Here is a 26,042-nt window from a genome sequence, read left to right on the forward strand (position 1 = left end):
CTGGATTCAAGTGATTCTCCTGCCTCAGCCTCCCAAATAGCTGGGACTACAGGCACCCACCACCATACCTGGCTGATTTTTGTATTTTTAGTAGAGATGTGGTTTCACCATGTTGGCCTGGCTGGTCTCAACCTCCTGACCTCAGGTGATCTCCAGCCTCAGCCTCCCAAAGTGCTGGGATTACAGGCATGAGCCACTGTGTCCAGCCTACATTAAGAATTTAGGCGATTATACAGTAGCGTTGATTTTTCCTTTGGCACAGTTCTGTGAATTTCAAGGCATGCATACATTTGTGTTAACACCGCCCTAGTCAAGATGCAGAACAGCTTCACCCCCCAGATAACTCCCCGTGCTCTCCCTTTATAGACACCCCACCCACCTTCCAGCAGCTACGGAGGTGCCTGTCACTCCAGCTGTCTTCCTGGGAATGTCACGTCAGCAGAGCTGCACCGCGTGTGGCCTCAGGGACCGGCTGCTTCTGTGCAGCATGCGGCCCCCCAGATGCTGTGTCTATAATCTGCAGTGGGGAAGCCACACTTACCTGATGTCTGCTGACTGTGGCACTGAAGGCCCCTCCCCGCACTGGATGGCCCAGGTCTGAGGCTGCTCAGGCTGGTGCTGGTGAGGAGCCAGGCTCCTGGGGGAGGCCATGTCAGTGCCATGTCTCCCTCCTGAGCCTGGCTGATGGGATGCGGTGGTGGTACCCATGCCGACTGCCCCTCTGGCTCCTTGTAGGGCCGTCATGTTCTGTTCATCATCTCTGTGACTCCCTGGTCCTGGGGCCGTCTTCCCTCCTCATACTCGTCTCCTTGTCTTTGTACATAGCAGGTACAGCAGCCTGCCTGGAGGCAGAGTGAGCCAAGGGGATTCGGGGCCCTGGACCACAGGCTCAGCCTGGACTGCTCCATCCTGGGAGCTCTTGGGTTGTGTCCCCCATGTCCTGCCAAGGCAGTTCTGGCCTCTCTGCTCCTCTCACGCAGGGCTTCATGGTCTTCTAAGCCTCTAAGCCAGGCAGTCCAGCACAGCAGGCTCCATGGTGCCTGGCAGTGGGCAACGTCCAGGGCATGGGGGAGGGATCCCCTGTTGGCAGACTCCCCCGACACAAGCCTTTATCTACCTCCAGGGCCCAGCACCCCAGGAACCTATGTGTGCTCCTGGGTCACACAGTGCATGTCAGCCCCATCCTGCAGCTGCTTCAGGGAAGCCCCCTGCCTGGAACAGCGTACCCCCAGATGGGGCATCACAGGCTGGCTGCAGTCGGCCATTGGTGCCATGGCCTCGAGCTGGGCAGGCATCTTCTTGCCAAGCTTTGCCCTCTGTGTGGTCTTTGAGAGGTAGGTGGGGGGGTGTTCTACTCTAACAGGTGTGAGGACCCTTCCCCAGGAGTTCAGGGGGATGTGGCTCTAAGGTTCTCAAAAGCATCTCCCTGGACACCCCCATCCCAAGCCTCGGGGTCTCACTCCTCCCGGCCCAGGGTTCTCGCTGGCCTAGGAGATTTGCTGAGGTGGCCCATTCAGACTTCTCCAAAATTCTCCCACTTATTCAATGGGTTCCTGGTTTTTTGCTCTGCCTACTTTCTGGCCGAAGGACACGAGGGTCTATTTAAACGTTACTTGGGAGACTCAGTCCCTGTAGACTGCTATAACAAAATGCCATCAACTGGGTGCTTAGAATTGAGGGAAATTCAGGGGAAATGTATTTCTCTTTCATGCCGATGATGCCAATCCATCTGCTCGCCTTGAATGAGTCGTCCTTCTGGTGCTCCAGCTGAGAATTCTTTGCCTCACCCCAGGTCATGACGATCTCTCTTTGTTTTCTTCTAAATGTATGGTGGACTGACGTTATGTGGACACCTGTGACCACATAAGAGCTGGTTTTGTGTGAGGCGGGCGTGTCACTCGTGTCAAGGACCATCTGTCTGCCTGTGGCACAGCAGCTCTTCCAACCCCAGTGGGTGAAAAGACCATCCTTTCTCCATAGAATTGAGCCGGGGGTTCTATTAATCAATGACCTGTCTGTGCGGCTCTGTTTCTGAATGCTCTATCCTGTTCCATCATGTGTGTGTGCAGCCCTTTCCAACACACACGCTCGCACCCCTATACACACACGTGGAGGAAATGACTTCTTAGCCGCCCATGTGGCTGCTGCCCGCATCCCCATCCACACATTTCTTCCTGCAGAACCTGCTGGGCTGTGGACAGACACTGCCTCTACAGCCCCACAGGTGTCCCTGAGTGTCCAAGCTCCTGCTGAGAAGGGGGCAGCCATGGAGTCTGCTTCAGGGGCTGGAGGGTCAAGGGGCCTGGCAGAACACCCTGTCCTCTCAGATCCCGTAGTGGGCAGGAATCCTGCCTGTCACCAGGAGGAGGTCACCATGGACAGGGAACACTGAAGCCTTTCTCTGTAGCCCTTGGGGGCTGGGACCTGCCCACTTGTCTCTGGCCCAAAAGCGCACTGGCCCTGCCTCTCCCCACCCCCAGGGATGGCAGGACACCACCAGCTGCCCTCCCTGCAGGTAATTACTGGGTCGAGCTGACACCTATGGTGCCACCCCCTGGGGTAATTGGGAGTGGGCAGGGGAGGCAGCACCAGGGCCTGGAAGGCACAAGGGTGCCATTGTGAGTCCACATCACCTGCAGCCCTGGCCTCCTGATGGGGTCAGCCCTGGGTCACAGGATAGATGCTTCAAGCTCAGGAGCTTCCCCAGTCCCAGGAAAGAACCCAGGAATCTTGGCTCAGAGAGCAGCGGGGGCTCAGGACAACAGGGCCCTTTTGAGCCCAACCACTGCATCCAGCCTCTGGCGTCTGTGCCTCTCACCTTGCCTGCATGTGACATGGTGACAACGGGAAGATGCTGGAAGGCCTGAGGTCAGGCAGACAGGGAGGCTGGAGTCACTGGAGCAATGACCAAGCCCCTCTCAGAGGCCAGCTCCTCCCGCCTCCTCCCTGCCTGCATCCAGCTGGGAGTGTCCTCCCACCGTCTTCGCCCCCAGATGCCTCTGATTATCCTCAGGGAGCTGGTCCAGGGACCTGACCCGCCCTCAGCAGCAGCAGCAACGTCCCTTAGGCTCCCTCTGAAGGCCCAATGTCTCTGTTTCCTGCTGGAAAATTCTCCATCAGCAAATAGTTCTTCCACCTCTCAAATCCTACCAGATGAATTTTGTTCTTAGTAATTTATGGAAGGAAAATTCACATAAGATCAACATTTTAAAGTGAGCAGCTCAGGGGCAGTCAGGGCATCCGAGGGGCTGTGCAGCTACCTCCTCCATCTAGCCCAGGACACTCAGCTCTCCAGAGCAAATCCCTGACCCTGTCGACCATGGGTCCACACCTGCCCAGGGAGCTGAGCTCTCGGGTTTGGGGAGGAGGATTTTGCACGATGTTTGCAATTGCTGTGCACTTCACATACCCATTCATTGCTTGCCCTCAGAAGTCACGGCAGCAGAGTGGGAGGAGAGGGAAGAAGGGGCTTCGTGAGAGTGAAACAACACTTTTATTTTGTTTTAGCAAAGATGCTTCAGAATCCCAGGCCAGGGCCTCGGTGCCCCCGGATAGGACTGACTGAGTCAGGGGCCGGGCTGACACTACAAGCTGGGGGCACTTCTCAAGCTCAGCTGGGGCAGGACGGAGCTGAGAGAAGAATGGGCGGGCAGGTGGGGTGCTCACAGGTTGAGAAGCGCCAGCTCGCCCCTTGGAGACTTGGTGCTCTTCTGTCACCAAAATGAACTCAAAGGCTGCTGTGTCCTCCAGGAAGCTACATGGGTGCGACTATTTAAACGGCCCTCTGAGGAGCCGTCTTCACCGGGAGACTACCAAATGCCTACCTGCCATGTGACCACACCAACTGTGAATGTGGCTGAGTTTTCCATGTGACAGACTGCAATCCTGCTCTCACCTGCAAACCTCAATTTCCAGCCTGGTATTGAAGGGACCGTTGTTGACTTCTAGTGCCAAGTACCACAGTCATCCTGGCTGGTCCCAGACACAGCCTCAGAGCCTCGAGTCCTTCAGATGCTCTGAGTCCAAGATCCAGCTCTCCTGGGGCCTGCAGATGACACCCTGGGGGCCACAGATGGCCACTGACTGTGGAGAAGCATGCACTTCCCCAAGAGCAGAGCAGTCGGCAGCAACCGGGCACAGGCCAGGGACAAGGAAGGGCAGGCTCCAGCTGGAGCCCAAGAGGGCTGGGTTGAGCCCACAAGCCAGTCTGGTGCCAATAGGAGCTATGCCAGGGTGTGAACAAATCTCTTAGTGCCAGGGGCTGGTTTGAGCCCACAGGCCAGTCTTGTGCCAACAGGAGCTATGCCAGGGTGTGGACAAGTCTCTTAGTGCCAGGGGCTGGAAGGCATCTTTGTGCCCAGCCTTTTCCAGCTGTCAGTGCGTGGTCCGGGGTGGGGGACAGCCACATCCCTCAGGAAGCCCTGGGGGCCACAGATGGCCACTGCCTGTGGAGAAGCCTGCGCTTCCCCGAGAGCAGAGGAGCCCCAATGCCCGGGCACAGGTGGGTGACGAGGAAGGGCAGGCGCACGTCGGGTGATGGACCCTGGCTGTGGCTCCTGGAGACACAGGGCTGGCAGGGGAAGGCAGGGGGCATGGGCAAGGGTGGCAGGGGCTGGGCCAGGTGAGATGTGGTTTTATGGAGTGAGCAGGAGACAGGCTTGAGTGACCTTTTTGGACAGAAAGCCAAGTTGGGGCTGCACAGCACGGTAGCTCCCCAAGCCCCTGTTGTCCTGCCCGTGTTGCTGCCAGGGTGTCACTGCTGTGGGAACAGGGCAGTCTCAAACCCCTGGAGGGTCCTCTCTCATAGTCCAGAGGGACAGGTGGGAAGGAGGGAGCCGGCTCGGTTGCCTGTGAGCCTGTAGTATCCTGTGGATCTTGTTGGGGAAGGTGGGTGTAAATAACCTTTGGACCTTTGGTTCCAGCAGTAATTATGGGATCTCCTCCTCTTTGGCAGCCCAGGGGCCATTGTGAAGCCAGGTGCCTTCAGCCAGAGTTGGGCGGGGGGAGCCCTGGGCCAACACCCAGGCAGGTGAGGCAGGGCAGCAGGCAGCCCGCTGGGGATACAAGTTTACTCCCAACCCAGGGGCGGAGCTGTCTCTGCTCTGCCAGGAGCCTGCTTCCTCTGCTTCCTCATCTCTAGGCTGCAGGGAGCAAGTGTGTTTGAGACACTCTAGGAGCTGGTCGAAAGACACCCAGCTGGGGGAGGCGGGGCCTGAGCTCAGTACTGAAGGGGACCTGTCAGGGCAGCAGGTCTGCTCCTTCCCACCAGTGGTGCGATGACTGGCGCAGACAGAACAGGTCCCCCCATCGCAGGCGGGGTCCTCTCCATCTCGAGTGCAGGCGAGTGCAGGCTACATCTGAGGCCCTTCTCACTTCTGGTTCTCTGCGGTGTAAGCACCGTGAGCCTCGGCAGGGGCTGCCATAGGTTCTTCTGCTTGGTGCTCCATGAGTTTCTTGGGTCTGTGTGCTTATAGTTTTCATCAAATGTGGATGGTTTGGGTAATGATTTCCTTAATACATGTCTGCCCTCACCGTTTCTCTTCCCTGCTGGGGCTCTGTGTAGGTCAGACCCCTTGAGAGTACCCCATGGGTCCCAGGTCCCGTCCCTTTCAGCCCTTTCCTCACTGCTCCCTTGTGGGTGGCTCTGCTGTTGGGCCCCGCGCCCGCCCTGCTTCCCTTGGTCCCTCTGCTGTGAGCCCACTGGTGCCCTCATCATATCAAGTTCCATGCTTTCCATCTCCAGGATTTCCATCTGGCTATTTATTCCCCTTTCAAACTTCACTGAAGCGAAATTCACAGAGTGTAAAATAACCATCTGAAGGGCACAATCTGTAGCAATGAGTCCACACAGCCCGGTGCGCATCCATGACCTCTGCATAGCTCCAAAACTTTCCCGTCACCCCTAAAGGAAGCCCCGTCCCCAGCAGCATTCACCTCCCACATTCTGTCTCTAAGGATTTACCTGTTCTGGGCATTTCCTATCAATGGAATCACACACCATGTGACTTTTTGTGACTGGCTCCTTTCACTTCACTGTTTTCAAGGCTCTTCCATGTTGTAACCTGTATCAATGCCCTGTTTGTTTTATAGCTGAATAATATTTTACTGCATGAATAGACCCTATTTTTTTTTTTTGAGATGGGGTCTTAGCCTGTCACCCAGGCTGGAGTGCGGTGGCACAGTCTCAGCTCACTGCAACCTCCCCCTCCCAGCTCAAGCAGTTCTCTTGCCTCAGCCTCCCTAGTAGCTGGGATTCCTGGTGCCCGCCACCATGCAAGGCTAATTTTGTATTTTTAGTAGAGATGGGCTTTCACCATGTTGGCCAGGCTGGTCTCGAACCCCAACCTCCAGTGATCCGCCTGCCTCAGCCTCACAAAGTGCTGGGATTACAGGCCTGAGCGCCCATGCCCAGCTGACCCATGCCTTTAATCCACTCATTGTTTGATGGACACTTGAGGTGTTTACATCTTTTGTTTCTTCTGAACAGTCCAGCCACAAATATGCACATGCAAATATTTGTCTGAATTCCTGTCCTCAATTCAAGCAAAGTTTCTGGGTCATAGGATAACCATGTGTTTAACTTTCTGAGAAACCGCCCACCGTTTTCCACAGGGGAAGCACCGTTTTACGTCCTGGGTCTTTTCCATGCCTGGCACCTTGCTTCTCATCCTGCTCTGGCTTTCTGGACCCTCTTGAGTGTGTAGACATATTTATACCGGGTCTTTAACATCCTGATCTGCCAAGTCCATCATTGCTGTCATTTCTGGGTCTGCTTTTATCACTTGATTTTTCTCCTGGTTATGGCTCATATTTCCTTGCTTCACAGCTTACTTGATAATTATTAACTGGACATCCGTCATATTTACTCTGTGGATTTCATTTTGTTGCTTTGTTGAGTTGGCAGCTGACCTCTAGGATGACTTCCCTTGTGTGACGCCTTCCATTGAGTGTGGGCTGGACCAAGTGACCCACTTCTAATAGAAATGACAAGGAGAAAGGGATGGCGCATGATTCTGACGCAGAGTGTGACGTCAGCCCCACTGGTCCTCATTCCACTTGCTGTGGGAAATCATGTCACCAGCAGCCCCAGGGAGAAGCTCATGTGGCAGGAATCTGAAGCTCCCAGCAGCCATCTGGTCCACCAGTTCCAAGACATTCTCCAGAGCCCAAAGTCCCAGCCCAGAACATGACCACAGCCTTATTGCAGACCCTAGGCCAGAGCCACCCTGCTGGGCCCCTCTCCCATTCCTGAGCCCCAGAAACTGTGGTTTTCAGTTGCTGTGTTTCGAGCCAATTTCTTACACAGCAAAAAATAACACACTCCATTTTGTTTCTCTTTGAATCATGTTAGACTGTGTGGGTGCAGTTAAGTTGCTGTTAACATGATGGAACTTCCCAATTCTTGCTTTTAATTGTATTCCAATGGGTTTGGAGCCCCTGTCAGTGAGCGCATCGCACAGTTCAGATTTCACTGTAGCTCCTCACAGCTTCTTACAAGCAGAGGCACTCACGGAGGATGGGCGTTCTTCCCCCTGCTTTCTGAGGTCACCCCGCTCCGGCATGGGGTCCTTTCCCATCCACTTGTTTTCACTGTGCTCTGTGAGGCACCTTGAATTCTTTCCTGTGTGAGATCCAAGAACCCGTGCTTGGGGTCTGGACCAGGATCCTCTTTTCCAACATCTCCCCCGTGCACCCCTCTTGCCGCTTGTTAAACGTCAGTTGCCGTATTTGTGTGAGTCCTTGTTCGGGCTCTCTGTTCTTTACCACGGATCTATGCGTCCATTTCTCTGGCAATACCACATTCTCTTGGTTACCATTGATAATAGTGCTTGTAAAGTTGGGTAGACTAACTCGTTATAGTTTATTCTTCTTCAAAATGGCTTTAGCTATTGTAACTCCTTAAAAAATTGCCTACATACTACATATGGCCAAGTGCAGTGGCTCACGCCTGTAATCCCAGCACTTTGGGAGGCTGAGGCGGGCAGATCACTTGAAGGCAGCAGTTCGAGACCAGCCTGGCCAACATAGTGAAACCCTCTCTCTACTAAAAATACAAAAATTAGTCAGGTATGGTGGAGGGCACCTATCATATCCAGCTACTCAGGAGGCTGAAGCAGGAGAATCACTTGAACCTGGGAGGCAGAAGTTGCAGTGAGCCAAGACTGTGCCACTACACTCCAGCCTGGGCAACAGAGCAAGCCTCTGCCTCAAAAAAAAAAAAAAAATACACACACACACACACACACACACACACGTCTATATCTGTCTACAAAGTACCTTGCTGAGAATTGGATGGGAACTGCATTAACTCTCTGGGTTGAGTGGGAAGAGCGAACGTCTTCACTGTGTTGAACCTTCCAGCTCATGAGCATGTTGCGATTCTCCGTGTCCTTAGGGCTTTGATTTCTCTCATTGCCATTTGTAGGGTTCAGAGGGTAAGTCCTGTCCGTGTTTGGTGAGACCTTTGCCTGCACGCTGTGTGTGTGGGATTACAAATTCCGTATTTCCGGTTTCGGCTTCTGTGGACTCCTTGACACTGCACGGCATCGTGGTAGATTTTTGTGTGATTGACCTTGCCGACCTCACTCAGCTCGAGGAGGGTTTTTGTAGATTTCCTACCATTTGGTACCTGGGTACCGTTCTATGCCAACAGGGACAGGTGTTCTTCCCCTTCCCACCTGCGTGCCCTTCCTTACTGTTCTTGCCTCGTTGTCCTGGCCAGAACGACCTGCCCTCGTGGGAGGGAGAATAGGAACGGACACCCATGTCTTGCCTCAGCACTCACTTGCTCTCCAGCGAGTGGGACACAGGCTCATGTGTAAGTTACGAAGTGACGCTTCCCTGTGGGAAAAAGGGCTTACAATACAGACCGTAGGACAGAGTCTGGAAGTTCACTGACGCCTGACGGCGTCCTCCACTTCCAGCCCATCTTGCCTGTGAGTCAGAGAGGAACAGCACTAGCAGGCAGTGAGCCCCTGTCCAGAGGGTGGTGTGTGAGAGGCACAGCTGTGCACACCTGGGCAAGGCTGAGCGGAAGGTACAGATCAGGATTCGGACCATGCAGACAGCCACCCACTGGCACGACGTCTGTGGCATCACAAGGCTGCCATGGGGCTCTCAGGCCTTCTGCCTGCCCCACAGGCCATACCCCTGCCCTGGGCACAGCTGTCCCCACTGCTGGCCTCTGACCCGACATTGTCCAGGAGCCCCGACCCAGGAGGTGCTCCCACCACTGCCTGCCAGCCTAGACCTGATTCAGGCCCCTCCCACCTGAGGCCCTGCCAGGAGCTGCCTGGCTGGACACAGAGGAGGTTCCTTCATGGACACAGGGAAGAGCCTCCCATTGTCCCAGTGCAGGAAGCTGTCCATGGGGTGAGGATGAGTCATGGGTTTGAGGAATGGCATGGTGAGGCTGTGGGCAGGGCTCTCGTCTGCCCTCCTCCTACATAAGGCCCCTGAGCCCACACTGCCTCAGCCTCCCTCTCACTCCAGAGCTCAGAGCCACCCACAGCCGCAGCCATGCAGTGCCTCCTGCTCACCCTGGGCATGGCCCTGGTCTGTAGCATCCAGGCCAGTGACATCCCCCAGACCGAGCAGGACCTGGAGGTCTCAAAGGTTTGAGGCGGGTGAAGGGGGCATGTTACTGTGGGAGGCCTGGGGCAGGAGGGAGCTGAAAGCAGGCGGGAAGCCCAGGATCTCAGAAACCTATAGGAAGTGCAGAGTGGACGCCATGATGTCAGGAACCCCTCAGCCCTGCTCTCCATCTTTAGGGTGGTCTCTCTGGTTTCCCAGCATCCTAGGTGACTCCCTCAATATTTGGACTTTGGAACACTCCTGAGTTAGCACAAATTCCGTAGCCCAGCAACTGATAGACAGCAGACAACCATCCAGTGCTCACTGCACCCATCCCAGTTAGACTCAGCCCTGACTGCATGGTGTGTAGTGAGAGCCACAGTGGGGCAGGGACCCCCATGCAGCTGAAGGCCCCCTCAGTTGGCAGGGACGTGGCACACCATGGCCATGGCTGCCAGCGACTCCACCCTGCTGGAGGCCAGGGATGCCCCTCTGAGGAACTACATCACCTCCTTGACGCCCACTGCCGACGGCAACCTGGAGATCACTCTGCAGAGATGGTGGGTTCCTCATCATTAGGACTGCGGCAGGCGGGGGACTCAATATCCCTCTGTAGGGGTCCAGGACTGGGTGGGGTGGGCAGAGCCGGGCTCAGCCCCGGGCGTTTTCTGACAGCCAGGAGCTTCACTGTGGCCCCTCCATGAGGGTGGTGTGGAAAACCGGGGCGGCAGATGGTCCCTGTCCTCTCAGAGCCCCTGCCTCAGGCTCTGAGTCAACAGCTGACGCCACAGAGCAGCCTCAGGTCAGACTGAGGAGAAGGTGTGGGCGGCTGAGGGCTGTGGTGCTCCTGGGACCCAGAGAAGTTCCTGCAGTGACCTGATTTGAGGGGTGACACTGAGGGCAACTCCAGTTCAAGTGGTCACCACATTCTACTGTCACCGCCTTTCAGGGAGAACAACAATTGTGTTGAGAAGAAGGTCCTTGCAGAGAAGACTGAAAATTCGAGGAATTTCAAGATCAACTGTGAGCATCCCCGGACCCCAGGGGCTGGTGTGCTAGCCACAGTCTCCCAGAGGCGGCTCTGCTGAGGAGTGGGGGATGGGGCCTGTCTTGTCTCAATTCTCTCCGCTTCAGGGAGTCAGAGTGTTTGCTCCACTCAACCTGATGCTGAGCCCAGAGCATGTTTTGCCTGGAGGGGAAGGGGAAGCACTGATTCTTGGCATGACAGTGACTGGACGTGGGTCTGCACTGTGCCCAGGCACAGGGGACAGGTGCTATCTGTGCACTGTTCACTCCGGCCTCACAGCAGGTCAGGGAGGCTGCAGGTGAGAAGGTGGGCAGAGGAATAGCTGGGCAGGTGAGCAGGTGGACAGGAAGGCAGGTGAGCAGTTGGACAGGTGGGTAGGTTGCCAGATGGGCAAGCGGGTAGGTGGACAGGTGGGTAGGTGAGCAGGTGGTTAGGTGAACAGGTGGGTAGGTATGTAGGTGGGCAGATGGGTAGGTGAGCAGTTGGGTTGGGAGCAGGTGAGTAGTTAAGCAGGTGAGTAGGTGAGCAGGTGGGTCAGTTGGCAGGTGAACTGATGGGTAGGTGGGCAGGTGGGCAGATGGGCAAGTGAGTAGGTGGGTAGTTGAGCAGGTAAGTAGGTAGGTAGGTGAACAGATGGGTAGGTGGTTATGTGGGCAGGTGGGTAGGTGAGCAGGTTGGTAGGTGAGCAGGTGTGCAGGTGGGCACGTCAGCAAGTAGGTAGGTGAACAGGTGGACAGGCGAGTAAGTGAGCAGGTGGGCAGGTGTGGAGGTGAGCACTTGGGTAAGTGAACAGATGGACAGTTGAGCATGTGGGTAGGTGAGCAGGTGAGTAGGTGAACAGGTGGGAAGGTCACAGGTGGGTAGGTGGGCAGGTGGGCAGGTAATCGTGTGGGTAGGTGAACAGGTGGGCAGGTGGACAGGTAGTAAGTTGAGCAGGTGGCCTGGTGAACAGGTGGGTAGGTGGGCAAGTGTGGAGCTGAACAGGTAGGCAGGTGGGCAAGGGAACAGGTGGGCAGGTGGGTAGGTGAACAGGTGGGCAGGTGGGCTGCTGTTCCCATGTGCCTGGCTGCCTCTTGCTCACTCTGGGGCTGCAGCTCTGGCCTCGGGCCGAGCTCCCAGGCCTCTTTGCAGGAAAAGAGAGGGACCTACCATATGTCCTTGCTCCACTGAATTCTGCATAACAATTTGCAACATTTTGTTCTATTTTGTTAATTCTTATTTTTTAAAAAGACAGAGATGGTCAGGGTCTGGGGTCTCTTATCCCCTCCTGGGCGATGGGCCTCAAAGATTTAAAGGAGGGGCGCAGAGGGAATGTCTTGCGCACATTTTTCAGCAAGTACAGTTTGCTTCTCATGCTCGGGACTTGCCTGAGGCCTTTCTGATCCTGCTTGCCCTCCCCAAAATCGGGGCACTGTCCAAGGTCCATTTCTTCTCCCTCTTCTTGCCCCCTGCCCTGTTCCTGTGTGGTCTCCCAGCGTCCTCATCCATCAGTGACTTCTCAGTTGGAATGTGTCCAGGTCAGAGCCCCCCTGCCTGCCATGTCTGCCTCCACACTGCACGACTGACCTCTCCCCTTCAGCCAGGGTTCCATGTCCCTCCACGTTGTCTCTTCTTTCCTTTTCTCTCTGGCTTCCCTGGCCATGGCCCACAGCAGGGGCCACAGTTCACAGCAGGGCCCACGGCCCACAGTGGTGGTAGACAAGGAAGCCACTTATTTGGTGGGACTTCCTCACGTCTGCACAAGACTCTGCTGGGACGGAGGCTTCATCTTTCTTTTGGTTCTTCTCTTCTTTCCCCAGTTATGGCCGTAAACGAGGTTACGCTGCTGCAGACTGACTATGACAAATTCCTGTTTCTCTGCATGAAGAGCACCGCCGCCCCCAACCAGAGCACCATGTGCCAGTATCTGGGTGGGTCTCACAGCGCATGAGCTCAGCGTGGGTGAGAGGTCGCAGCTATGTCCATGGCTGGGAACCCTGGGGAGATGACAGCTGGCTTCCTGTCCACCTCAGTGCCTGGGGGCTGAGTTTTTCTTTCTTGGTTTTGCGTTTGCTTGTTTTGCTTTTCTGAGACAGGGTCTCTTTCTGTCGCCCAGGCTGGAGTGCCGTGGCACCCAGCCAGGCTGAGTTTTTCTGCAGTGATTGTTCCAGTCCTCTGACACTGCATCAGAAATGGGGCAGCGGGGAGCTAATATGGGGCCAGTGGGACAGTCGCCAGTCAAGGGGCTGGGCTTGGTGGAAAGAATGTTCACTGGACATTCAACCAAAACACCCCTAAACCTATGATGTTCTCAACCAAAGGCCCCAAATACCAAAAAATCCACACGGGCACAGCCCTTCCCAGTGTTTCTGAGCACAGGGTTCCCTCTGGGGTCACACAGGTGTCTTCTTGATCAGCCTCAGCCGTGCTTGGTGAGAGCCGGACACTGGGAAGGCGGGCACTGTGCTCCCATGACCCTGTAGACACCACCCTGAGCTGTGTGGACCCCAGCGCTGCCCAGAGTGGAGCAGAGGGGGCCTGACTGAGGAGTGGGAGCTGTGGACGGGGAACCTGGAGGCCAGGTGGACAGAGCCCCGGAGACCACCCTGGGGACCTGCACCAGACCAAACTCTGCCTGACCTGGGAGCACTGGGGCCTCCTTCCCTGCCCTCCCTCCTTAGCATGGCCTCTGGAGCTCCCCAGCTCTCATCCAAGCCCCAGGGGCCCAAGACTGAGCCAGCCTCCCCCACAGCCAGATCTGAGGAGGCAGACAACGAGGTCATGAATGAATTCTTCCGCGTTGTCTTGACCGTGCCGGTGGACTCAAGGATGCTCATGGGATGGCACCGTCTGCCAGGTGAGCTCTGCCTAGGACAGGCCCAGCCTCTGCTAGAGGAGAAGCAGCCTCTTTCTCAGCCCGAGTCCCCCACTGGCTCTGGAGGACTCAGGTCACTCCTTGGCCCCTCCCCAGTTCTCCCCCTGCCTCCTGGGGTGCAGAGCCACCCTGGGGTGGGGTCCCGCCCCCTCCCATCATCCTCCCACCCCCGCTCTGGCCCTGGGGCTGCTGTGTCCCCAGCTGTCTCTTCTCTCTCTGATGCCCCCACTGCCCCCTCTCCTCCCACAGAGCCCTGCCCTGTCTAGGAGAGCTCCTGCCTGGTCCTGCCTTCTGGGTAATGTATCTGCCTCGCCCACAGCCTGGGGCTGCCTCTCTGGGCCCCTGGGAATGACCCCACTGTGTCCAGTTCAGGGCTGAGCCTGAAGGAATGAGCTGGGGTCTAGTCTTGTGATTCCAGAAAGCCACATTGCTGACGTCCCTGTCCATGAGCCCAGCCTGTGTCTTGCAGGTGTTGTACAAGTCACGAGCTTGTGCCCTGCAGTCAAACCTCATGCTTTTTGGGGGGTTGGGGTGTTGATTGGAAGTGGTGGGGCTGGAGGAGGAGGAGGGAGGATGGTTACATGGGAGGGCATGAGAAGCTGGGAACAGGCAGGTCTTGGTGCCACTTTTTTTTTTTTTTTGAGACAGAGTCTCACTCTGTCGCCAAGCTGGAGTGGAATGGTGCGATCTTGGCTCACTGCAACCTCCGCCTCCTGGGTTCAAGGCTCCTGCCCTAGCCTCTCAAGTAGCTGAGACTACAGGCACCTGCCACCATGACCATCTAATTTTTGTATTTTTAGTAGATACAGGGTTTTACCATGCTGGCCAGGATGGTCTCAATCTCTTGACTTCGTGATCTGCCGGCCTCAGCCTCCCAAAGTGCTGGGATTTCAGGGCCACATTTTTAAGGGGGTGTCCTTGAGCCCACCCACGTCCTTCCAGGACTCCCCGCAGCACCCTGCTCCTCCTTCCTCTACTTAAGTGACCCGTGAGACTCAACAGCTCGCCTCTGCCTCCAGGAAGACCAGACCCCTGCCCAGCCACACCTCCAGCATTGTACGACCTCCTCCTGCCCTTTCAAAGAATGTCCACGGTGCAGAAGATGACGACGTGGCCACCGTGTTCCGGTCCCTTCCTGCTGCGCACCTGCACCTCGGGCGTGGGGAGGCTGCTCCCTGGGGACCGTGTCTGGCAGAGATGATTAATAAACCCATACAACATGCTCTGCCTGGACCGCAATCACTGCTGGGTGTGGGATTCAAGGACCGGGGCCGTGGGGCGGGCCCAGCCCACCGTCTGGCAGAGCCAGAGCTGCTGCAATCCCAGGGGCAGCGTCTGCTGGAGAAAATACCTCAAGTTTCTTATCTACAGGATGAAAGATCTGTGAAATGACTATCGGAATCGATGCGCCCAGAGGAAACTCGTAGTCTTAATACTGAAATAGGTTAGCAAGAAGGGGTTCAAGTCAATCATCTGTTTCCAGCTCCTGTTAGAAAAAAATCATTAAAATAAGGAAAGTAAGAAAACAGAATTAAAAAGATCAAAGCAAAAATGACAAAATCAGAGAAACTTATCAAGTTCCTGCACCTGTGCCCCACGGTGGGGAGGGGGTGGGCATGGTGGGATTTAGCTCACCTGTCAGAAACACCTGGAGAAAAAAATGCCAGCAACTGTCAGTGACCCCACATTGAGAGGAAACTGATGAAAAGAATCCTAGGGGATTATGCCAGTTGACGCCAGAACACAGACTCCCCAGCCATCACACTCCCGGCCTCAGGAGACTCTGGAGAAGGAAATCCCCTGGAGGTGTAGGCCAGTCTGCAGGTATCACCCTCCCCTCCATCAGAGTGCCTCTGGCCCCAAATGAGACTCAAAAGCCCTGCCTGCTGAGGGCTCGGGTCGGCCAGCTGAGCTTTGAGGTCTCTCAGGTACCGGGAGCCTGGATGGAGACCCCAGTTGATGCCCTGCCCGGGGCACCGCTGGATACTGGAGGCCCCTCTGAGGTCAGGCTGGCCCTGCCCCAGGGGCTGACACAGAACACAGACGCTCCAGGTGCTCAGGGAGGAGCCTGTTCAGAAGAGCCTCCCATGGGCACCGCTGGGGGCAGGGGCACTGGAGCTCACTCCAGGCTGCTTAGGGAGGTGAATGCACTGTCTCTGGAGCCAAGTCTTGCCCAACTCACCCTCTCCGAGACTCCTTCCCTCACATGCCAGGCTGTGGGTCTTCAAGAAGCTGATCTCCTGGAAGCTTCTCCCATGGGTCAGATGGAATTTCACTCCAAATTTTTCACTTTGCAATGAAAGGCTCATCATGAAGCTTAAAGTTGAAACCACGTATTTGTCAGTAACGTCAGGCTTTCAAAAGCTAAGCGTTCACTTTCGGATGAAATGGAAAGTCCTGGAAAGAGTCAGGCCCAGGACCCTGCACCGATGGTCAAAGGGCCCGGCTGAGGCTCCGCTGAGATTTGTGTCCTCATCCCAGAATGAAAATGACCTGGCCCCAAATATGTGCCCAGGGTGGAGGCGGGTGGTCCAGGCACCCCTGGCTCCCTGTAGTGACAGGTCCAGCTCCTGAGCCGCTCCGTCCTGCCCCAGGGCACCTTCCCCATCCCCACCCACAGTGACCCCATGTCCTCCTTTCCCCATCAGGAGGCTGGTCAGGACTGCTCAGGCTCTGGTCCACCTAGGCCTGAAGATGGAGCTCCCCTGCTGCCGTTCCTCACCAACCCCTGGTCTGGAGCCCTCCACTCCCGGGTGGTACCCGCAGCCCTGATGCCCTGGGCCACCCACCCTGGACAGAGGAGATGAACCAGTTCAGGTGGTGTGGACCCTCAGGTGCTCAGGAGCAAGGCAGGAGCTGGCCCGGAGGCCAGGGCTGGGCTGCATGTGCTCAGGACCTCCTGAGTGTGTTGGGAGGGGCAGCGCTGGTCACCTGTGGGCTGGTCACCCCCCAGCAGCCAGGATTTGCAGTCATCAGACGAGACGTCACTCAGTGTAGGTGCGTGTGCCCGCCCTTGACAGGTCAGCGCCTGAGCTCTGTCCACTCGGCCCCAGTGGTCCTCCTGTCTCAACTCCCAGCATAAAGGCTTGACCTGGTCCTGTGGGCCTCACAGGAGGGCGTCCCCCAAGGCCCCTGGCCAGGCTCCTCTTCTGATAGACACAGTCTTGGGACTGGTTCTCCCGCCTGCCTCTGGAGCATCTCTGGACCTCTCAGGCCCACCCTAAGGAGACCAAACCATACTCTGTCACTGCACTCCCCCCATGCCTCTGACTCCCACTCCACCCCCTGGCCCCGCCCCCCTTTTCCTGGCTCACCCTGAGCCCCTCAGCCTGGCTCATAGACGGCTCCCACTGACCCACCAGCTTTTAGGAAACTAGCACGTGAAGCGCTGGGCAGGCACTGTGCCCACCCCTGTGGAGACGTGGACTCACCCACTGCCTCCGTTCACGTTTGTCACCAACCATCTCCACATGGTGGCACTCCAGATGCTCTTCAGCTTGTGCCCCGAGCCCAGGACCCTTCCTAGCTCCCACTGCGTCATTTCCACTCAAACCCTCTCTCCCATCTGGTCCCTGAGCTCAGCCTCGGTCATTGGAGGCTGAAAATGACCTCTTCCCACATTATCTCAGCAACGTGGCAGCTTCTGGGCCTCTCCCAGGCAACCCCACTCCCCAGGGTCCCGGCCCCAGCCCAGATATCAAGGCGAGCCCAGCATGCAAGCTGCTCCATTGACTGAGCTCTGCGCTGGGCGCTGTGACACCAGCTTTTCATGCTGGAAAAAGCCAGTGGTGTGGGTTCTGTTCTCATTTCTCTGCAGGAACAGAGCCTTGAGCTGAGAAGTTTTGCTCGAGGTCACACGGTCAGGAAGTAGACCAGGCCAGGGCAGGCCACATCCAGGCATGAGGGGCCTTGGCAGTGGAAGAATTTGGAGACCTGGGACACCACCTTGCCAGGGTGCTCGGGGGAAATGAGGGACGCAGTGGAAGAATTTGGAGACCTGGGACACCACCTTGCCAGGGTGCTCGGGGGAAATGAGGGACTCACGCTTAAGCTCACAGCTGGGTGGGAAATCTGGCAAAGGAAGGGCACTAGCCCAGCCCAAGAGTGGAGAGAGGGGCCATCGGTTTCTCACCAGCCGGCTTCTCTCCTGGCTGGTACCACTTGGAGCACCCGGAGAAGGGGGATGTGGGGTCCCTGGAAGTTGAGTCCCAAGGGCGCTTGGGCCTGCCATCCTCAGGAAGGACTGGCCAGGCGGGCACAGGCCACGTAACCTGAAGCAGGATTGGCAGATGGACGCAGGCACACACACAGGCCTTCTAAGCACAAACTTGCAGACAGCCCCTGCTCAGGCCTGCCATCCCACAGACCCCGACTAGCCCCAGCTACCCAGCAGGTTACCTAGAGCACCTATGCGCCTGTAGGAGGTGCCCAACGTCACCCCTGGGCCACCAGGTCTGGACTGGGGAGCCCATCCGGCCCCCTCCTGCAGCCGCCAATGCCAGCTCAGCCGGAGGCTGCCTGTAACCAGTTGCAGAACTCGGCTCAGGAGGACAGAATGGCGTGATCCACATCCTGGAGAACATGGTGGCTCTCCCACCCTCTCTTTCCCATGCAGCCCCGCCCCACCCTGCCCCTCTCGTCCTGGGTCTCCTCCCACCATGTGACAGGCTTGGCTGGGTGGATCCCTTCCCAGCTCTCCACTAGGTGTGTACACAGTAGAAATTGTACTGAGGCTTTCTTATGAGTGGGGGGAGTACTGTCATCTTTTACTATTTGTTTTATTTTATTTTATTATTTATTTTGAGATGGAGTCTTCCTCTGTCACCCAGGCTGGAGTGTCGTAGTACGATCCTCACCTCACTGCAACCTCTGCCTCCTGGGTTCAAACAATTCTCCTGGCTCAACACCCACCTGGTAGCTGGGATTACAGGTGCCCACCAATAAGTCCAGCTAATTTTTATATTTTTGGTAAAGATTTTTTTTTTTTGAGATGGAGTCTCCCTCACAGGAGTGCGCCATCTCACCTCCCTGCAGCCTCTGCCTCCAGGGTTCAAGTGAGTCTCCTGTCTCAGCCTTCCGAGTAGTTAGACTACAGGCTTGTACCATGCGTGGCTAATTTTTGTATTTTTATTGGAGTCGGGGTTTTGCCATGTTGGCCAGGCTGGTCTTGAACTCCTGACCTCTGGTGACTAGCCCACCTCAGCCTCCCAAAGTGCTGGGATTACAGGTGTGAGCCACCATGCCCAACCATCTTAAACATATAAATCATGTGAGATCATTCATAAAACAGGATACTCCCTTTAAGGGAGACAAAGTTAACCCCTTTGGAGCCTGCCTCCTCAGCCGAGGGCTCATCAACCTCGCTGCGCCGCCTAAGCCACTCCGCATGTGGAGACCACGCCCTGAGTTCTCCTATGTTCTCTGCCTTTCTTCCTGGCTTTCCCACATTCAGTGCTCTCCTCTTACTGACTTTTCTATACATGAAACGGCACCATCTGTCTTCTTTCAGATTTCTTTTTCTTTTAATTTTTAAAATGACTTTTAGGTGGGACGCAGTGGTGCACCTATAATCCTGACTCTTTGGAGGCTGAGGTGAGCTGACCACTTGAGTCCAGAGTTTAAGACCAGCCTGGGCAACACAGCAAGACCCGCATCTATACAAAACATACAAAACTTAGCCGGTTGTGGTGGTGTGCGCCTCTAGTCCCAGCTATTCAGGAGGCTGAAGCAGGAGTATCGCTTGAATCCGGGAGGTCAAGGCTGCAATGAGCTGTGATTGTGCCACTGTACTCCAGCCTGGGCGACAGAGTGAGATACCTTCTCTGAAAAGAAAAAAAAAAAGACTCTTAAATTGGTAGTTCACTCCTAAGATTCAAAAACCAAAGCGCAAAAGTGCACATCAGAGGACCTGAGTGGTGTCGCCAGCCGCCCGAGCTCTCCCTGCAGCCTCCTTGGTCGGGGGGTGGGGGTGGGGGGTGGGCTCCCGGCTCCGGCTCCGGCTCCACCCAGAGTCAGTCCATTCGAATCACACATAGACAGGATGAGGCCAAGAGGGCGCCCAGCATTCCGGGCGCTCTGTACCTGGGTTTATTTTGTTCTTTTCATTTCACAAACCTGTTAAGTGTTTCATCTCTCATGGGTTTAAAAAAGGGGGCAAGGGATCCCAGAACTGTGGCGTCTTTTTCCTAAGTGTGAGCATCTCTCCTCCCCAGGCCACGTCTGTTTGGGGAGCATTGTCCGGTGAGTGAGGCCAGGCAGTCCCTGCCTCAGTGGGTCCAGGTAAACCCATCAGAGTGGACCTTGGCCAGCTTCCCAACATTCTCCGGCAGATTCCATGAATCCTGCAGGTGAAAGTCCACTCCCTAGGTAACAAAGAATGCAGAGAAAGGAGGTGCTTTGGTTTTCTAGAAATAATAGAACCTGTTTGCTTTTTGAGTCTTGGCTCAGGAAGCTGAATAGTGCGGGGCGGAGCGAGGGCGTGAGCAGCGGGGCGAGGGCGTGAGCAATGGGGTGAGGGTCTGTTGGGGGGTGAGAGTCTGTTAGGGGGTGAGGGCGTGAGCTGTGGGGCGAGGGCATGAGCGGCGGGGCGAGGGCATGAGCGCTGGGGCGAGGGCATGAGAGGTGGGGTGAGGGTCTGTTGGGGGGCGAGGGCGTGAGCGGCTGGGCGATGGCGTGAGCGCTGGGGCGAGGGCATGAGCGTCTGGGTGAGGGCCTGTTGGGGGGTGAGGGCGTGAGCTGTGGGGTGAGAGCGTGAGTGGGGGGACGAGGGCATGAGAGGCGAGTTGAGGGTGTGAGTGGCGGGGTGAGGGTCTGTTTTGGGGTGAGGGCGTGAGTGGCGGGGTGAGGGCGTGAGCTGTGGGGTGAGGGCGTGACCGGTGGGGTGAGGGAGTGATCTGTGGGGTGAGAGCATGAGCGGTGGGGTGAAGGCGTCAGCGGCGGGGTGAGGGCGTGAGTGGAGGGGTGAGGGTCTGTTGGGGGTGAGCGCGTGAGCTGTGAGGTGAGGGCGTGAGCGGGGGGGGGGCGACGACGTGAGCGGCGAGGGCGTGAGCCTCGGGGAGAGGGCGTGAGTGTCGGCGTGAGGGCGTGAGCGGCAGGGTGAGGGTCTGTTGGGGTGTGAGGGTGTGAGCTGCAGGGTGAGGGTGTGAGCGGAGGGATAAGGGTGTGTTGGGGTGTGAGGGCATGAGCTGTGGGGTGAGGGCGTGAGCGGCGGGGTGACAGTCTGTTGGGGGGTGAGGATGTGAACTGCTGGGCGAGGGCGTGAGCGGCTGGGTGAGGGTCTGTTGGGGGGTCAGGGTGTGAGCTGTGGGGTGAGGGCATGAGCAGCGGGGCGAGGGTGTGAGCGGCGAGGCGAGGTTGTGAGTTGTGGAATGAGGGTGTGAGCCGCGGGGTGAGGGCGTGAGCTGTGGGGCGAGGGCGTGAGCTGTGGGGCGAGGGCGAGGGCGTGTGCGGTGGAGTGAGGGTCTGTTGGGGGGTGATAGCATGAGCTATGGGGCGAGGGCATGAAGGTGGGGTGAGGGTCTGTTGGGGGGCGAGGGTGTGAGCGGCGGGGCAAGGGCATTATCGGTGAGGTGACGGTCTGTTGGGGGTGAGGGTCTGTTGGGGGGTGAGGGTCTGTTGGGGTGTGAGCGGCAGGGAGGGGGCATGAGTGGTGGCGGGGCGAGGGCATGAGCGGCGGGGTGAGGGTCTGTTGGGGAGTGAGCCCGTGAGCTGTGGGGTGAGGGAGTGAGCGACGGGGCGAATACCTGAGAGGCGAGGGCGTGAGTGTCGGGGGTGAGGGTGTGAGCCTCGCAGTGAGAGTTTATTGGGGGGTGAGGGTGTGAGCTGTGGGGTGAGGGCGTGAGTGGCAGGGTGAGGGTCTGTTGGGGGGTGAGGGCGTGAGCGGTGGGATGAGGATGTGAGTTGTGGGGTGGGGGCGTGAGCGGTGGGTTGAGGGCGTGAGTGGAGGGGTGGGAGTCTGTTTTGGGGAGAGGGCGTGAGTGGTGGGGTGAGGGCGTGAGCTGTGGGGTGAGGACATGAGCGGCAGGGCAAGGGTGTGAGTGGCGGGGTGAGGGTGTGAGTTGTGGGGTGAGGGCGTGACCGGTGGGGCGAGGGTGTGAGTTGGGGGGTGAGGGTGTGAGCGGTAGGGTGAAGGTGTGAGCTGTGGGGCGAGGGCGTGAGAGGCGGGGTGAGGGTCTGTTGAGGGGTGAGGGTGTGAGCTGTGGGGTGAGGGCGTGAGCGGTTGGGTGAGGGTGTGAGCTGTGGGGTGAGGACATGAGCGGCGGGGCAAGGGTGTGAGTGGCGGGGTGAGGGTGTGAGTTGTGGGGTGAGGACGTGAGCGGTGGAGTGAGGGTCTGTTGAGGGCTGAGTGGTGGGATGAGGGTCTGTTGGCTGAGGGTGTGAGCTGTGGGATGAGGTCATGAGTGGCAGGGCAACGGCATGAACGGCGGGGTGAGGGTCTGTTGTGGGGTGAGGATGTGAGCTGTGGGGTGAGGGCATGAGCGGTGGGGTGACGGTCTGTTGGGGGGTGACAGTTTGAGCTGTGGGGTAAGAGTGTGAGCGGTGGGTATGAGCCCGAGGGGGCTGGATTGAGCCCACAGGCTGTTCTTATGCCAATAGGAGCTATGCCAGGGTGTGGACAAGTCCCTTAGTGCCAGGGGCTGGAAGACACCTTTGTGCCCAGCCTTTTCCAGCTGTCGGTGCGTGGCCCGGGGTGGGGGACAGCCACATCCCTCAGGAAGCCCTGGGGGCCACAGATGGCCACTGCTTGTGGAGAAGCCTGCGCTTCCCTGAGAGCAGAGCAGCCCAGCGCCCGGGCACAGGTGGGGGATGAGGAAGGGCAGGCACACGTGGGGTAAGGGACCCTGGCTGTGGCTTCTGGAGACACAGGGCCGGCAGGGGAAGGCAGGGGGTGTGGGCAAGGGTGGCAGGGGCTGGGCCAGGCGAGATGTGGTTTTATGGAGTGAGCAGGAGACAGGCTTGAGTGACCTTTCTGGACAGAAAGCCAAGTTGGGGCTGCACAGCACGGTAGCTCCCCAAGCCCCTTTTGTCTGGCCCGTGTTGCTGCCAGGGCGTCACTGCTATGGGAACAGGGCAGTCTCAAACCCCTGGAGGGTCCTCTCTCATAGTCCAGAGGGGCAGGCGGAAAGGAGGGAGCTGGCTCGGTTGCTCTGTGAGCTGTTCCCATAGCATGCACCGGTAGTATCCTGTGGATCTTGTTGGGGAAGGTGGGTGTAAATAACCTTTGGACCTTTGGTTCCAGCAGTAATGATGGGATCTCCTCCTCTTTGGCAGCCCAGGGGCCATTGTGAAGCCAGGTGCCTTCAGCCAGGGTTGGGGGTTGGAGCCCTGGGCCAACACCCAGGCAGGTGAGGCAGGGCAGCAGGCAGCCCACTGGGGATACAGGTTTACCCCCAACCCAGGGGAGGAGCTGTCTCTGCTCTGCCAGGAGCCTGCTTCCTCTGCTTCCTCATCTCTAGGCTGCAGGGAGCAAGTGTGTTTGAGACACTCTAGGAGCTGGTTGAAAGACACCCAGCTGGGGGAGGCGGGGCCTGAGCTCAGTACTGAAGGGGACCTGTCAGGGCAGCAGGTCTGCTCCTTCCCACCAGTGGTGCGATGACTGGCGCAGACAGAACAGGTCCCCCCATCGCAGGCAGGGTCCTCTCCATCCCGAGTGCAGGCGAGTGCAGGCTGCATCTGAGGCCCTTCTCACTTCTGGTTCTCTGCGGTGTAAGCGCTGTGAGCCTCGGCAGGGGCTGCCATAGGTTCTTCTGCTTGGTGCTCCATGAGTTTCTTGGGTCTGTGTGCTTATAGTTTTCATCAAATGTGGATGGTTTGGGTAATGATTTCCTTAATACATGTCTGCCCTCGCCGTTTCTCTTCCCTGCTGGGGCTCTGTGTAGGTCAGACCCCTTGAGAGTACCCCATGGGTCCCAGGTCCCGTCCCTTTCAGCCCTTTCCTCACTGCTCCCTTGTGGGTGGCTCTGCTGTTGGGCCCCGCGCCCGCCCTGCTTCCCTTGGTCCCTCTGCTGTGAGCCCACTGGTGCCCTCATCATATCAAGTTCCATGCTTTCCATCTCCAGGATTTCCATCTGGCTATTTATTCCCCTTTCAAACTTCACTGAAGCGAAATTCACAGAGTGTAAAATAACCATCTGAAGGGCACAATCTGTAGCAATGAGTCCACACAGCCCGGTGCGCATCCATGACCTCTGCATAGTTCCAAAACTTTCCCGTCACCCCTAAAGGAAGCCCCGTCCCCAGCAGCATTCACCTCCCACATTCTGTCTCTAAGGATTTACCTGTTCTGGGCATTTCCTATCAATGGAATCACACACCATGTGACTTTTTGTGACTGGCTCCTTTCACTTCACTGTTTTCAAGGCTCTTCCATGTTGTAACCTGTATCAATGCCCTGTTTGTTTTATAGCTGAATAATATATTACTGCATGAATAGACCCTATTTTTTTTTTGAGATGGGGTCTTAGCCTGTCACCCAGGCTGGAGTGCGGTGGCACAGTCTCAGCTCACTGCAACCTCCCCCTCCCAGCTCAAGCAGTTCTCTTGCCTCAGCCTCCCTAGTAGCTGGGATTCCTGGTGCCCGCCACCATGCAAGGCTAATTTTGTATTTTTAGTAGAGATGGGCTTTCACCATGTTGGCCAGGCTGGTCTCGAACCCCAACCTCCAGTGATCCGCCTGCCTCAGCCTCACAAAGTGCTGGGATTACAGGCCTGAGCGCCCATGCCCAGCTGACCCATGCCTTTAATCCACTCATTGTTTGATGGACACTTGAGGTGTTTACATCTTTTGTTTCTTCTGAACAGTCCAGCCACAAATATGCACATGCAAATATTTGTCTGAATTCCTGTCCTCAATTCAAGCAAAGTTTCTGGGTCATAGGATAACCATGTGTTTAACTTTCTGAGAAACCGCCCACCGTTTTCCACAGGGGAAGCACCGTTTTACGTCCTGGGTCTTTTCCATGCCTGGCACCTTGCTTCTCATCCTGCTCTTGCTTTCTGGACCCTCTTGAGTGTGTAGACGTATTTATACCGGGTCTTTAACATCCTGATCTGCCAAGTCCATCATCGCTGTCATTTCTGGGTCTGATTCTATCACTCGATTTTTCTCCTGGTTACGGCTCATATTTCCTTGCTTCACTGCCTACTTGGTAATTGTTAACTGGATGTCATATTTACTTTGTGGATTTCACTTTGTTGCTTTGTTGGGTTGGCAGCTGACCTCCAGGATGACTTCCCTTGTATGAAGCCTCCAACTGAGTGTTGGCTGCACCTAGTGACCCACTTCTAATAGATATGACAAGGAGGAAGAATGGTGCATGGATCAGACACGTAGTCCTCGTACAAGGACATGGAGTGTACCACGTGCCTGTAAACACGGCATGTCTGACAGCTACACAGGATAGGGCTTAACAAAGTTATTCTTTAACAAGAAAGGAAAGTTTAAAAAGGAACTTTTCTACTTCCCACAATTTGCTCCTCTACTTTATAATTTTCCTTTTAAAACTTTTTTTTTTTGACATATCTTGGCTTAGTTGTTCTGCCTGAGTTTTTAACAGATGAAGCTTCTCTCTCTTTCCTCATTAGACAATTTCTTTCCTTAGTTTCACTTTCTCTTTCTCTTTCTCTTTCACACACACTGTCTTACAATTTTTTGACATACCTTGATCCTCTTTTTAAACATTTTGCCGGCCCATTTTAGAGCTACTCAAAGTATGTATTTCTCAGTGTTAGGAGAAACCTGCTTTCTGTGCACCCTTACTGTGTGCTCTGGTCCCTACTTCTCATTTTAGCTGCCCTAACAGCTGGGCTGTGATATCTCGCTGTGGCTTAATTGGTACGTCCTTGATGGTCAGCGAATTTGAGCATCTTTTTAGGTGAATATTTGCCACCCATAGATCCTCCTGGGGAGATGTTTTTTCATGGTTTTTGCCCATTTTCTAAGTGGGTTTTATTTTTGCTCTTGAATTTCTGACGTTCTTTGTATCCTCCAGACACTAGTTCTTTGTTGCTTTGTCGGATATAAGACTTTAAAATGTTTTCTCCCAGTTTGTATCCTGTCTCTTCATCCTTTTTTTTTTTAGACAGAGTTTCACTCTCATTGCCCAGGTTGGAGTGCAGTGGCACGATCCTGGCTCACTGCAACCTCCACCTCCTGGGTTCAAGTGATTCTCCTGCCTCAGCCTTCTGAGGAGCCGGGATTACAGGCATGTGCCACTATGCCTGGCTAATTTTGTATTTCTAGTAGAGATGGAGTTTCACCATGTCGCTTCCCTGTGGGAAAAAGGGCTTACAATACAGTCTGGAAGTTCACCGATGCCTGACAGCGTCCTCCACTTCCAGCCCATCTTGCCTGTGAGTCAGAGAGGAACAGCACTAGCAGGCAGTGAGCCCCTGTCCAGAGGCTGGCGTGTGAGGGGCACAGCTGTGCACACCTGGGCAAGGCTGAGCGGAAGGTGCAGATCAGGATTCAGACCATGCAGACAGCCACCCACTGGCACGACATCTGTGGCATCCCAGGACTGCCATGGGGCTCTCGGGCCCTCTGCCTGCCCCACAGGCCATACCCCTGCCCTGGGCACAGCTGTCCCC

General features: G+C 56.3%; 2 protein-coding genes across 2 annotated transcripts in view; both read left to right on the forward strand.

Moving 5' to 3' along the window:
* Nucleotides 1–26,042, forward strand: part of OBP2A (odorant binding protein 2A) — a 194,255-nt gene that overhangs the window by 5,236 nt on the left and 162,977 nt on the right. The gene's annotated exons all lie outside the window — the stretch shown is intronic.
* Nucleotides 707–14,674, forward strand: LOC100415530 (uncharacterized). The gene is made up of 10 exons (XM_054237886.2): nt 707–731; nt 1,124–1,334; nt 2,481–2,559; nt 4,298–4,501; nt 9,994–10,133; nt 10,523–10,596; nt 12,400–12,510; nt 13,332–13,436; nt 13,704–13,749; nt 14,474–14,674. Exons 1-9 carry the CDS (start codon nt 707–709, stop codon nt 13,718–13,720), a joined length of 966 nt encoding a protein of 321 aa, XP_054093861.2. The 3' UTR covers nt 13,721–13,749; nt 14,474–14,674.

Source organism: Callithrix jacchus, chromosome 1 (assembly GCF_049354715.1).
Source record: "Callithrix jacchus isolate 240 chromosome 1, calJac240_pri, whole genome shotgun sequence".
NCBI lineage: Eukaryota > Metazoa > Chordata > Mammalia > Primates > Cebidae > Callithrix > Callithrix jacchus.

Excerpts from the sequence above, each read along its gene's own strand:
- LOC100415530 (XM_054237886.2), top strand. The coding sequence starts at position 707 with ATGCCGACTGCCCCTCTGGCTCCTT. Across the intron at positions 732-1,123 it reads GACTGCCCCTCTGGCTCCTT|GGCCCAGCACCCCAGGAACC; the intron begins GTAGGGCCGTCA and ends ATCTACCTCCAG. Across the intron at positions 10,597-12,399 it reads GAGGAATTTCAAGATCAACT|TTATGGCCGTAAACGAGGTT; the intron begins GTGAGCATCCCC and ends TTCTTTCCCCAG.